The sequence below is a fragment of the Eubalaena glacialis genome, chromosome 12 (assembly GCF_028564815.1).
Source record: "Eubalaena glacialis isolate mEubGla1 chromosome 12, mEubGla1.1.hap2.+ XY, whole genome shotgun sequence".
Classification (NCBI taxonomy): Eukaryota; Metazoa; Chordata; class Mammalia; order Artiodactyla; family Balaenidae; genus Eubalaena; species Eubalaena glacialis.
The window spans coordinates 59,771,368-59,783,577 of NC_083727.1; the positions used below are offsets into that span (position 1 = coordinate 59,771,368).

General features: G+C 43.7%; 1 protein-coding gene across 5 annotated transcripts in view; it reads left to right on the forward strand.

Moving 5' to 3' along the window:
• The window catches only part of FAXC (failed axon connections homolog, metaxin like GST domain containing), an 85,142-nt gene that overhangs the window by 57,019 nt on the left and 15,913 nt on the right, over nucleotides 1-12,210 (forward strand). For all 5 annotated transcript variants that reach the window (XM_061207324.1, XM_061207325.1, XM_061207323.1 and 2 more), the window contains one exon: nucleotides 11,642-11,758. In XM_061207324.1, the coding sequence (XP_061063307.1) occupies nucleotides 11,642-11,758 (117 nt within the window). The remainder of the gene's footprint in view (nucleotides 1-11,641; nucleotides 11,759-12,210) is intronic.

Sequence of the window (12,210 nt, forward strand, 5' to 3'; positions counted from 1 at the left end):
TATAATTTATTATAGGGGTGGAGCTTAGAGAGCCTAGAGATTTTGATAACTTACCCGACAACCATAGCCCAGGCACCTCTTATCAATAGATCCACTTTCCAATGTAAGTTATTTTTTGGGAGGGGAAGTGTGTGGGTTTAGGGCAAGCTTTGGCAAGTCCTGAATCAGCTATTTTACATTTGGGTCTTTGGTGACTACCAGGGGTTTAGCTTTTCCATGTTGTTCATTGAAGAGATTTCTTGCATTAGACACCAGGTGGTCGGTCCACCTTTGGAGGATCTCTTATCAGAACTTAAGGGCCTGCACAACTACTGAGCCCGCGTGCCACAACTACTGAAACCCACGCGCCTAGAGCCCGTGCTCCACAACAAGAGTAGCCACCGCAATGAGAAGCCCACGCACCACAACGAAGAGTAACCCCTGCTCGCCGCAACTAGAGAAAGCCCGCATGCAGCAATGAAGACCCAACACAGCCAAAAAAAAAAAAGAAAAAAAAATTAGTTAATTAAGAAAAGAAGAAAAAAAGAACTTAAGGGCCTGACTTGTGCTGCCTGGTTCGAAGGCCATCTTGCCTTCATGAAACAGTGAGCTCCAGCAGTGTGGGGCAGGGCCACTGTAGTTCTTCACAGACTATTAGCTCAAGCACCTATATAAGCCCTGGCTGAGCCTCAGAGTTGTACATCCTAGAGTTCTGTGCCATCAAGTATTGGGAGGGATAATTTTGGTCTAAAAGATTTAAGGACAAAGTATTATAAAATAGTCTGCGTTCACTGAAAAATATATTTACTGAGCACCTGTTGGGCAACGGGCACTGGTGGGTACCAGGGGATACAGTCTTAGTGCCCAGGTAGAGCTCACCATCTAGTATGATTTCTGTCTTCACTGATTTTACAATCTAGACAGAATCATAAGAGAACCATTCTGATGAGACTGTCAGGGCATCCATGTACCAAATAAACTCCTAGGTAGCTGAGTTCGTTCACCTATTAGATGAGGATGATATAGGATTGTCCATTTAAACGTTGGGGGGTGTCTGCCAAATGTTATCATTTGAGATTTAGCATAGTTGATACAGCTTCTTCCCTTGGTCCCTTGTCAGTGAACAAGATCAGGTGTTTTTTTTTTGTTTTTTCATTATGAAAATTTTCAAACACACAGAAAAGTAGAATAGTAGTCCAATGAACAGCTTTATAACCATCACCTCTATTCAATAGTTGTTAACATTTTGTCATATTTGCCTCAACTATTTTTTTTTCTTGATGTGGACGTATTTTAAAATTAGTTACAGATATCATGACATTTAACCTCCAAACACTTTTGAATGCAGCGCTGATATTTTCCTCATGTGGTCAGCAGCCTCCAGGGTGGCCCCCAGTGATCCCTGCCTCCCGAGATTCACCCTCTTAGGTAATCCCCTCCCATTGAGTGTAGGCTGGACTTATTGATTTGCTTCTCAGAAATAGAATATGGCAGAAGCAATGGGATGTCCCTTCCAAGATTAGGTTATGAAAAGATCGTAGCTTCTGTCTTGGGCATCCTCTCTCTCCTGTCCTTGATCTTTCACTTGCTCTGATGCAAGCCAGCACGGTTGTGAGCTGCTCTATGGAGAGGTCCACGTGGCAAGGAACTCATCTCTGGCCAGGAGCCAGCAAGGACCTGAGGCCTGTTAACCATGTGAATGAGTTTGGAAACATCCTCCCCTAGTCAAGGCTTGAGATAACTGCAACCTGGCTGACATCTTTTTTTTTTTTTTTTTTTTAAATATTTGGGATTTTATTTTATTTTTTTAATTTTTAAAAATTGAAGTATAGTTTATTTACAATGTTGTGTTAATTTCTGCTGTACAGCAAAGTGACTCAGTTATACACATATACAAATTCTTTTTTATATTCTTTTCCATTATAATTTATCCCAGGATATTAAATATAATTCCCTGTACTATATAGTAGGACCTTGTTGTTTATCCATTCTATATGTAATAGCTTGCATCTACTAACCCCAGACTCCCAGTCTATCCCTCTCCCTCCCCCCTCCCCCTTGGCAACCACAAGTCTGTTCTCTATGTGTGTGAGTCTGTTTCTGTTTCATAGATAGGTTCATTTGTGTCATATTTTAGATTCTACATGTAAGTGATATCATATGGTAGTTGTCTTTCTCTTTCTGACTTACTTCACTTAGTATGTTAATCTGTAGTTGCATCCCTGGCTGACATCTTAATTGCAGCCTGTGAGAGACCCTGAGCCAGAGGCACCCAACTAAAGCTGCCTGGATTCTTGACTCACAGAAACTGTGAGGTAATAAATATTTGACCTTTTAAACTGCTAAATTTTTGAGGAAATTTATTATGCAGTTATCAATAACAAACACACCCACATAGCTCCAATCCCATCAATCCTAGTAGGAGCCTCTTTGAGCAGCTGCTGAGCTGTGAAGGGTACAGCCAGGTTGTCAAGAGGGAAGAGTGCTTATCCTGCTATGATGGGCGGCAGGCATCAGGCATCCAATTTCAGTTGCCTCAAGTTACATAGATAAAAGGTTTTACATCTTTTAGAAGTAGAATCTTATCTTTTAGTCTCTCACGAGACTATTATTACTACCCATTCTGATTTTAGCAGTGTTCTTGTCTTGACTGTGAAGAAACCTGGATCTATTCCAAGATTGTAGAGCTTGGCACACAGGAGGTTTCTGTCTCTGGATTCAGTGATCTTTGAGAAAGTAGTGTGCACTGGGGAGAGAGTTATGTGGGACATTCTTAACCATCTAATGGCCAGGATACATGAACAATAATGTTCAGTAGGGGAGTAATAAGGCCTCCCACAGAGTAGGAGCTAAAGACTCAGTCCTACACTCGGAAAGAAGCATCACACAGAATTCTATGTGATATCCAGCATACTCATGGGTATATCATTTGAGAAGGTATCAGATTCCCAATTTTTTTTTTTTTTTTTTTGACCATTCTCAGACCAGGGATCGAACCCAGAGCCCGGCAGTGAAAGCGCTGAGTCCTAACCACTGGACCACCAGGGAATTCCCCAGATTCCCATTTTTAAAGATGAGGTCAATAGCAGTTTGATTTCATCCAAAGGGATCTATGCCTATTGTGTGAATCTGAGTAAGGTCCACCACTCTGGGCAGGTGCTAAACAGTTCTGGTGGTTAAAGGTTTGCACCAGTTTTTGGTGATTGCTCAGATGTTTGAAAATGGTTGAAGATCCTGGATTCCAGCTAAGGTGAAACCTGGGGTCCATAAATTGATGACAGATCCTCCAGAAATGTAGAGTCTGCTTGCAGGGCCCTGATGGCCAGACACAAAACCTGCCATTAGAATCTGCTACTATTCAACTTTCTTAAAAGAAAGATAAGTTCCTTATAAAAGGATTTGAATTTAAATTTCAGCATGACATTGAAGTCAGTCTGATGTGTTGTTTTATTAACTAAACCATATTTGGGGGCTACCAGATAGTCTTTATTGAATAAAGAGACAGAACAGCTGGTTCCTCTGATTACCCAAATACAGAATAGCCAGGACAGAAATGAAATGAAGGAGAAAGCCTCTCTTGGGATGTAGTTTGAGTTGGGTGCTCTATATTCTTTACCCTCAGAAGGTGTACTTGGGAAAGTGAAACAGGGGAGACCCATAGAACTTTTATACCCCTCAAATCTCACTGTTTCAGTTGAATGTCTAGTCAGACTCAAAAGCAGCAATATTTCAGCAACTTCAAGAAGAGAGATAAATAAGGCCAATCATCAGTGAGTCAGTAGCGCTGCGTCATCGTTAGAGATGTTAGCTATGGTTCTTGAAGACTTCCAGAAGCTGCTGTCTAATGTTATTAAATTATAATAATAAGTGAGTCTGAGCAGGCATTTGCCTCCTCCTGAGAAATATTTTCCTAAACTGGATTTCCTGTGTGTGAAATTTTTCCACAACTGGTACAAATCCTTTATCCAAATTTCCTAAAATTATAGTATATGTGCATGAATACTTTGAGTGCATGGAGTTCAGAAGGTGCTCAGAAACATTAATAGGAGGACTGAAGTACAGAAGAGCAAGTACAATCCCATCCTTATAGTGGGGAATGTATGTTCATCCTTGTCTCATCCATAGGGAATTTTAAGAGCTGGGACATCAACAAAGAGAAGATTGGGAGGAAGAGGCGAGATGATTGGTATTGGTGGTCATTGGGGAAGGGGTCAAGATAGTTCATACTCTCTGGAAAAAATTTTCTTGTATGTTCTTCTAGAGAATTTTGTAGAAGATTGGAGGAGTATCTAGTTGCCTTCCAGAATGAAATCTGAGGAGGGATTAAATTTAGGGGCTTCTTCTGGTATCCCCCCACCCACCTTTATTTTTTCCCAGAGTGTGAGCCAGTTGGTGCAACTAGTAAATGTCAGAAAGTTGTCAAAGTTAATGGTTTTAATTCTGATATTTACTCCTAAGGACCATTAATAACCTCATATATAAGATAACACCACCTCCCTCATAGTTGAAAGAATCACGTATTCAGTGATTTTAGAGTATGCTGGGAATATGAACAAGAGCTCTTTAAAGGAGGTGGCCTGTCACATGATTTCTGACAAAGAGAGGTCTGACCAAGAGTGTAAGAGAGACTAGAACATAGATTTCCTTCAGCTTTGCCCTCTGGGAGTCACGTGCAGGAAAAAGAGCTTCAAGGATGTGTTCTTTGAAGGTTGGCTGGTAAGATTACTGTGACCTGTGCTATCCCTGGGGAAAGTACTCAAAGTCTTTGTCTCTCAATTGTTCTTAAAGTCCCAGTTAATTAAAGGTTGAGAGAGGGACAATTAGAAATAGGAATGATATCAACATTGACTTCACTGGAATTATCTGCTTATAAATCCCATCAGTGCTCAAGTATAGGGAACACTAAGTAGGTGAAACACGTAATTACTCTTAATTCTTAGATTAATAGAAAAATGAGTGCTTGAAAGTCTTTTGACTATTCATCTTTAATTTCTCTCTAGAATGATATTCTCCCCACAGCCAGTCTTTCCTCTTCTGCCACTTATAGCATTTGGAAATTTAGCTAAATGGCAGGGATGGAGCTGATAGTGGCCAGTAAAAGCTGGGAGCAGAATTAGTAAGGGAATAAGTGGATATAATTCAGAGGTTCATTTCTATAGCTACTTCCAGTGCTCTGAAACAAACATTGTACCCACTATCGCATAGTGATATACGTGAACACAAGTCATCGGTTTTTACTTAGAAGTATGTTAGTGGAGACTTACTTTCCTAGGGTGTTGTGCAAAATAAATATGGCCGTAAATTCTTTGTGTGATTCCAGAGGAAAGAACTGGGATCAATGGTAGATGTACCAAGGGGACATATTTTGTCTCAATGTAAGGAACTATCTAACCAGAGAATTGCCTGCCTTGCCCAGGAAATGAGGGAGAAGTCCCCCAGGGGCTGCCGTTGGGGACTCCCTGGTAGGGAAATGGGAGAAGGGATTTCTACACTGCGTGGGAGGTTAGACTGTTCCGCCCACAGCTGTAGTACTTGTTCTATTATTGTCGATGAGTGTAAAATAATTCCTTATGTTAGAATAGCACCTTCTAGTTTGCAAAATACTTTCACATTATTACGTTTTTCAATCCTTATAATAGTTCTCTAATCTAAGGAAAGACAGATCAAACATACTTATGGCTATCAACACCTTAATTGATGATTTCTACTGTGATAGGTACCAGATGGACAGAAAAGTAAAACAGAGGGTTACCTGCCCTCAAGGAGATAGGACACACACATAAATAAGACTGTGAGATGACGTGTGAATTACCTAATGAGTGATCTAGACCAGTGGCTCTTAAAGTGTCGTCCCTCGACCAGCAGCATCAGCATTACCTGAGATCTTGTTAGAAAGGCAGATTCTTGGGTGCCACTCCATACCTACTGAAACAGAAACTCCTGGCCTGGGGATGCGTGGGGGATAAATCAATATTTTTAAAAAGCCCTCTAGGTGATGATGATGCATGCTCGAGTTTAAGACCACTGATCTACTCCAGTCTAGACCAGTGCTTCTCAAACTTTAGCGTGCATAAGAATCATCTGGAACAACACTATTCAAAGTGTGGTCTAAGAACTGCAGGCTCTCCAGGGAATTTTTATGCCTCTAAAGTTTAAGAAACACTGACCTGGAAGCTTGTTGAAACACAGATTCTCTCCCAGTCTCACCCCCAGTCATTCTGATTCAGTAGATGGGACCTGAGCGTTTGTGATGCTGATGCTGGCATCAGGCTATCCTTTGAGCAGCCCTGCTCTAAGCAGTTGTCCCTCTGGGGTTTGGCAGGGGAGTGGGCAATGAGAGGTGCTAGTGGACTGGACAGTGCAGGTAGCCTTCCTGGAGTGGAGGAGGGAGAACTTGATCTGAGTCATAAGGGAAGGGTTGGGTTAGACAAGTGGAGGTTGTTTGAGACAGGAAGGATGGGATGAAGGATGGTGATGGGATGAGCTCCCGGCATATTTGACTGAAGTAGAGCATTCACATGAGGTAGACCTTGACTTGTCCTGCCAGGGCCTGGAGAGACCTATCTGCTGGCAGCTCTCATGCATCCTCCCCAAGGAAGAGGCTGAGAGGCAGGCAGCAGGCAAACAGCCTAGACCAGGAGTGCTTCCTCATTTGCGCTGTTTTGTGGTCCCTCCCTCTGGTGGGACTTTTAAGATCCATGTTGCTCTCTATTTGTCCTGTCCTCATCCCTCGGTTTCCTTGCTCACTAAGCCATCTTGCTTCAACTCTGCAGCTTCCTTGTTCTCTCAGTTTGGTCTGAGTCTTCAGGATTGGATTCCGGCCACTCTTCTCAGCCTCCGTGTTGATTTAGTTCTCCCTGGACAACTGTGTGGCTTTGCCCTCCATATGTGCCCTCCCCTCACTCAGCTACCACCTCAGTCAGTTCTAATGGGGTGGGGGCAGGTAATGGGGGTGAGGGACCTAGCTGACATGTGCAGTCTTCTTCCACATGTTCTCATCTTTGTTGCATCCTGCTGTCTCCTGGTCAGCCCTGTGTTGCTGCCTGTGACAGAAGTGGAAGGCCATGTGGGAAGGGCCAGAGGTCAGGCTTGGAGGTCAGAATAAGCAGCCTTGAGTTCATGGGGCCACTTAAGGTCTTGACCAATGATCTATGATAAAGTCCGATCACAGCGAGCTCAAGTCTGGCGTACAAAGAGCAGATATCCTTCAGGGCCCTAGAACATTCTTGTTATTCATGACTTAGTGCTCCCCACTCAATTTTTGGTCATCCTTGGGTGCTTCAGTGGTTCCTCCATCTACAGCATGATCTTCCTCACAGAGAAGAGCTGCTCAAACCACCCAGGAGAGGTAGGATCAGATTCTAGAAACACCCAGGACCAGCTATCATTCTCCAGCCCTCAGGGGAGCCAACCCCTGCCCCCCTGCCATGGGCTCTCCTCAGGTCCATGTGGCCCCTCCCTCTGGCTGCTTGGTTGCCATCCTTGCATTTCCTCACTGGTCTCTGCTCCCTGGTGGCTGCTTGAACACCCAGCCAGAGAGGTCTGTGAAATCACCCTGGCCACCTGAAGTCACCCTGCCACTGTTGGGATGTGGGCTCACCCTCACAGTCAGGAGGGCTGAGCATCCTCAGAAAGGCTTCTGTGGTTTTGGAACCTGGCCTCTGGTGGACCATCCCTTAGGGAGTCCCATGTACCCTGGGTCCCTCACCTCCCAATGTTTCTGATATTTTCAATCCTTATTTTCTCTCACCAGTGGTTCATGGTCCACACACCAAATCTGGGGGCTGGCAGGGAGCTACAGGTGCTCAGATATCCCTCAGCTCCTTCTGTCCATCTCTACAGAAACTGGTGGGGTGGTTTACCTACTGAAAATGAGGCTTGAGTTGCCTCGTCACCCAAGCCTGCTCCTTCAGTGCCCTTCAGAAGTGCCCTTAGTGTTTTGTTTTTGCTAACACCCTCCACTAATGAAAAATGGGCTCACTTGGTGAAGCCTGGGGGTGCTGCAGACTTGAGACTTTGGCTTGTCCTCTTCATCTCTAAGCAGAGTCTAATCTAAATTCAGTCTCCCTCTTAAAAATACTTCCTGCCAAGCTCAAAAGGCCAAATCTGGAACAATTTGAAGAGCAAAAAGAATAATGAGAGTACTGGATTATAGGCCATAGAATAAAATAAATATCGACAAGTGCACACTTAAATAAATAATGGAATACGTCAGTAAATGGGGGATGAAGGGAACAGTAGTATTTGGATCAATACATGTAGAAGGATTGAGAGAAATAGAAAATCCTGATAGGCAAACACCACAGTAATAATTGTTTCAGATGACATCTACTGAGGGATGCTGAAATTAGTGGGCCAAAGTTTGAGGAGAAACAGGATATTTATACGGTCTCAAAGTTTCTCTCCCAAGGCTATTAATTGCAAAAGGAAAAATAGTAACATTACAGTGAAGAAACCTTATAGACACCACCTTCACCGCATGGTCAAGGTTAACATCCCCAGTGATATGGACATATGGACATTGTGGACCCCCTGACATGATGCCCCGAGAAGGGGTATTAGGGTTCTCCAGAGAAACAAGCCAATAGGAGTTTAGATATAGATATCTAGATCTATCCATGTCTATTTCTCTTATATAATAAAGTTATATTGACTCATACAACTATGGAGGCTGACAAGTCCCAAGATCTGCAGGGTGGGTTGGCAGGGTGGAGACCTGGGAGGGCTGATGGTGTCGTTCCAGTATGAACTGGCTCAAGACCAAGGAAGAGCCAATGTTTCCATTTAAGTCTGAAGGCAGGAAAAAGCCCATGTCCCAGTTCAGAGGCAGTCAGGCAGGAGGAATTCTCTTTTACTCCAGGGAGAGTCAGCCCTATTGTCGAGTAAGGCCTTCATCTAATTGGAGGAGGCCCACCCACATTAGGGAGAGCATTCTGCTTTACTCACTCTACCACTTAAATGTTAATCTCATCCAAAACACCCTCATAGAAACACCCAGAATAATGTTTGACCACATAACTTAGCACCCATAGTCCAGTCAGGTTGACACATAAAATAACCATCACAGAAGGGTTCATAAAAATGCATGACTACTCTAATTATTAACCACCTTAGACAAACCCAAGTTGATGAACATTTTACAGAATAACTGACCAGTATTCTTTAAGTGTCAAGGCTATGAAAGACAAGGCAAGACTGAGGAGATTGGAGGAGACTAAGGCAACCTGATAACTAAATGCAGTGTGGGATCCTAGCTGGGATCCTGGAACAGAAAAGGATACTAGTTGAAAAACTAATAAAATTTGAATGAAGCCTATAGTGCAGTTAATTGTTTTATATTGATGTTAATTCTTTAGTTTTGTTAAACGTACTGTGGTTACCTAAGATGTTAATCTTAGCAGAAGCTGGTTGAAGGGTATACAGAAACTCTGCTATTTTTGCAACTTTTCTATAAGTCTAAAATTAATTAACTAAAAAATTTAACTAAAAAAGCTTAAAAAAAAAGTTTCCTGCCATTGGGTACTCTGAGGATTTCTTAGTAACAGAGGGTATTTTTATATTGTTTAAATTTATAACTGTCTTGTGTGTATATATACATATAATTGTGTATCTACCATGAATGCTAAATTCTATCCTTTTTTTTTTTTTTTGGCAAGTTCCTTTAAAAACCCTTAAACTTTTGTTCTTTTTTTCCTTCTATATTCTGTGTTCCCTCCTGACTAAAGCATCCTTTTGTAAATGTTCACAGCTCAACCCTCTTGCTGTTCCATGGAGGGTCTTTATCTCTGAGGTGGTGCTCCTCATGGCATATTGTACAGAGCAGAGAGCATCAGGCTGGGAGTCAGGAGACCCAGGTGCCAGCATTTTTAGTCTGGTTCTGTTGTTAACTCAGTATCCTTCCAGTTTTAACATTCTGAGCCAAATGGCAAATTTGGGCTGAACGCTATATGCATTAGTTGATGTATGGATTCAAATGATTATATTTAGTATTTTTTCCCTTTTATCAAGGTCTGAAGTGCTCTATTTTTAGATTTCCTAAGTTTTTATAAACTCATGTACATTTTTTCCTCTTGCCCCCCAAAGTCTTTGGAGTCTACAACAGAATTCACAATTTACTCTGGCATTTCCCTTAGACTCTTTCCTTTTAGCCATTTAAGGAAATCAACATTTTGGGGGGCCAGGAAGCCAGTGTAGCTCTCCTTTAACTTGTTTTCTCCTCTCTGAAACTGGGTCATATGTGTAAAAGTGAGATTTGAAAAAGGGCTGTCTGAACTGAAAACTTCTATTGCCCTGAGACGGCTTTGAAAGGAGGCTTCTGGTGGAAAGATGGATAGAATCTACCAGATGGAGAGAAGTGGGGGGCACATATGGGTTTTGGGGGGCAGGGAAAGGGGTGGGCACAGCATGAGCAGAGGCGTGGCAGTGGGAAGCATGAAGCATGCTGGGGGGGCTGTTCTGGGTCTGCTAGGGTAAAGGAGGATGAGGGATAAAGCTGGAACGTGGGTGGGAACAGAGTGCGATGAGCCTTGGATTCCAGGTTGAGTTTGGACTGTATTTCATAGCCCATTTCATAAACCATTGAAGGTCTTTGTGAAAGGGAGTGCCACAGTGAAAAGAGTGTCTTAGAGATTTAAGTATGGGTGGGATATGGAATGGACTGGAGAAACAGAGGGTCTCTCCTCATGAGTGCTGGTGTTTGATGAGTTAACCAGATACGGCGCTAAGTGCTTTACATGTGTTATGTCATTTAATCCTCACAGTAGCCCTAAGAAATACCCTTAATATCATCCCCATTTTCCAGATGGGAAAACTGAAGCTTTGTGAGGTTAGTTAATGACCAGGCTTTCCGTAGTGAATAACAGTGGTGGCAGGATGTGAAGCAGGATGGATCCGTTTCCACTTGGGCTGCCTCTTTATCCTGCAACACAGTGGCCTGGAGACAACCTAGGGCAATTGTAGTAGGTAAGATGTGATAAGTCCAGGTGACAAGGCCTGAGCTAGGTCAGCCGTGGTGGAAAAGGAGAGATGGGAGCGGCAATGTGAGACATCCCTGTATGGGAGCCTGATCCCAGGGCTGGGTCTGCAATTTTAAAGCTTCTCTTTATGTTTGTTTCCTGTTGGTGCTCAGTGGTGAGAACTTTGCCAAGACCATGGAGACCTCATGGAAAGCCTTGCCTCCAAACTTCCTAAGTAGCTTAGGCTTCTTGTTTTTCCCGAGGAAATGAATTAATTTAATAAAGTAAGTGCTGAGGCTGGGTGAGCTTGGCTGGGGTTACTAGAGATGGTTTAAGCAAACTTCCAGGTGTTCTCAAGCACCTCAAACTTTAATGGCTAGAGTTGGAGACAAGGAGGTGCCTCTGGAGGTCTGGGGGTGATCAGTTCGTCCTTTTTTCCATGAACCCCCTCTCTCATCCACTTATCTTGATATGTTTCCAGTTACTTCCCTGCTTTGCTGTTGTATGGGTCGCTATAGCGCAGAATTGTTTAATTTGCTTTACTTTTGGTTCTAGTTTTCAGTCAAAGGGGGTACGTGCATTTGGTTTTGCGAAGCTCTTGATGCACACTTAAACGGGCGTATAGTGGGTGCATGCTGGACGCTGTTGTGACGCAGTGGGACGGTGAGGGCTGGCCCAGTGACCTCTCTCTGCTCTCTCTGCTGCAGGTGATAAGAAGTACATCATGGGGCCCAAGCTTTCCACTCTTGACGCCACCGTCTTTGGACACTTGGCACAGGCAATGTGGACCTTACCAGGGACGAGGCCTGAGCGACTGATAAAAGGCAAGCCCTACGAAGCTCTTCAGGTTTTGGGAGTTGCTGAGGGGTGGACGGTGGGAGCAGCACAATGGAGAATTCTAGGCCAATGCCCCTGAGCTTGGCTGTGCTTTATGGAGGCGCCAGGCTGTGATGTCTGGGGCCAGGGTTGGTTTCCTGTGCTCAGGATATGTAGAGGCTGAGGAGAGACCCGGCTTCTCACCTGCCGTCTTGCTCACACCATGTTCTTAGCAAAGCTGACACAAATCCTGCTGTGTTCTACACCAGGGCTTTTCTTCCAGCTCCTTACGTAGTGGACTTGATACTTGTCGCTGAAACAGGGCTTGCGTTCCCCCTAGTGCCCTTGTTTGTTGGTCTTCCTTAATTTCCTTTGGACTGTGGTGGCGCACCAGTTTCTGGTTTATCCAGCACTGCGGCAGCCGTGGTCGGGTCGGGCTGATGAGCTCACTGCCCATCTC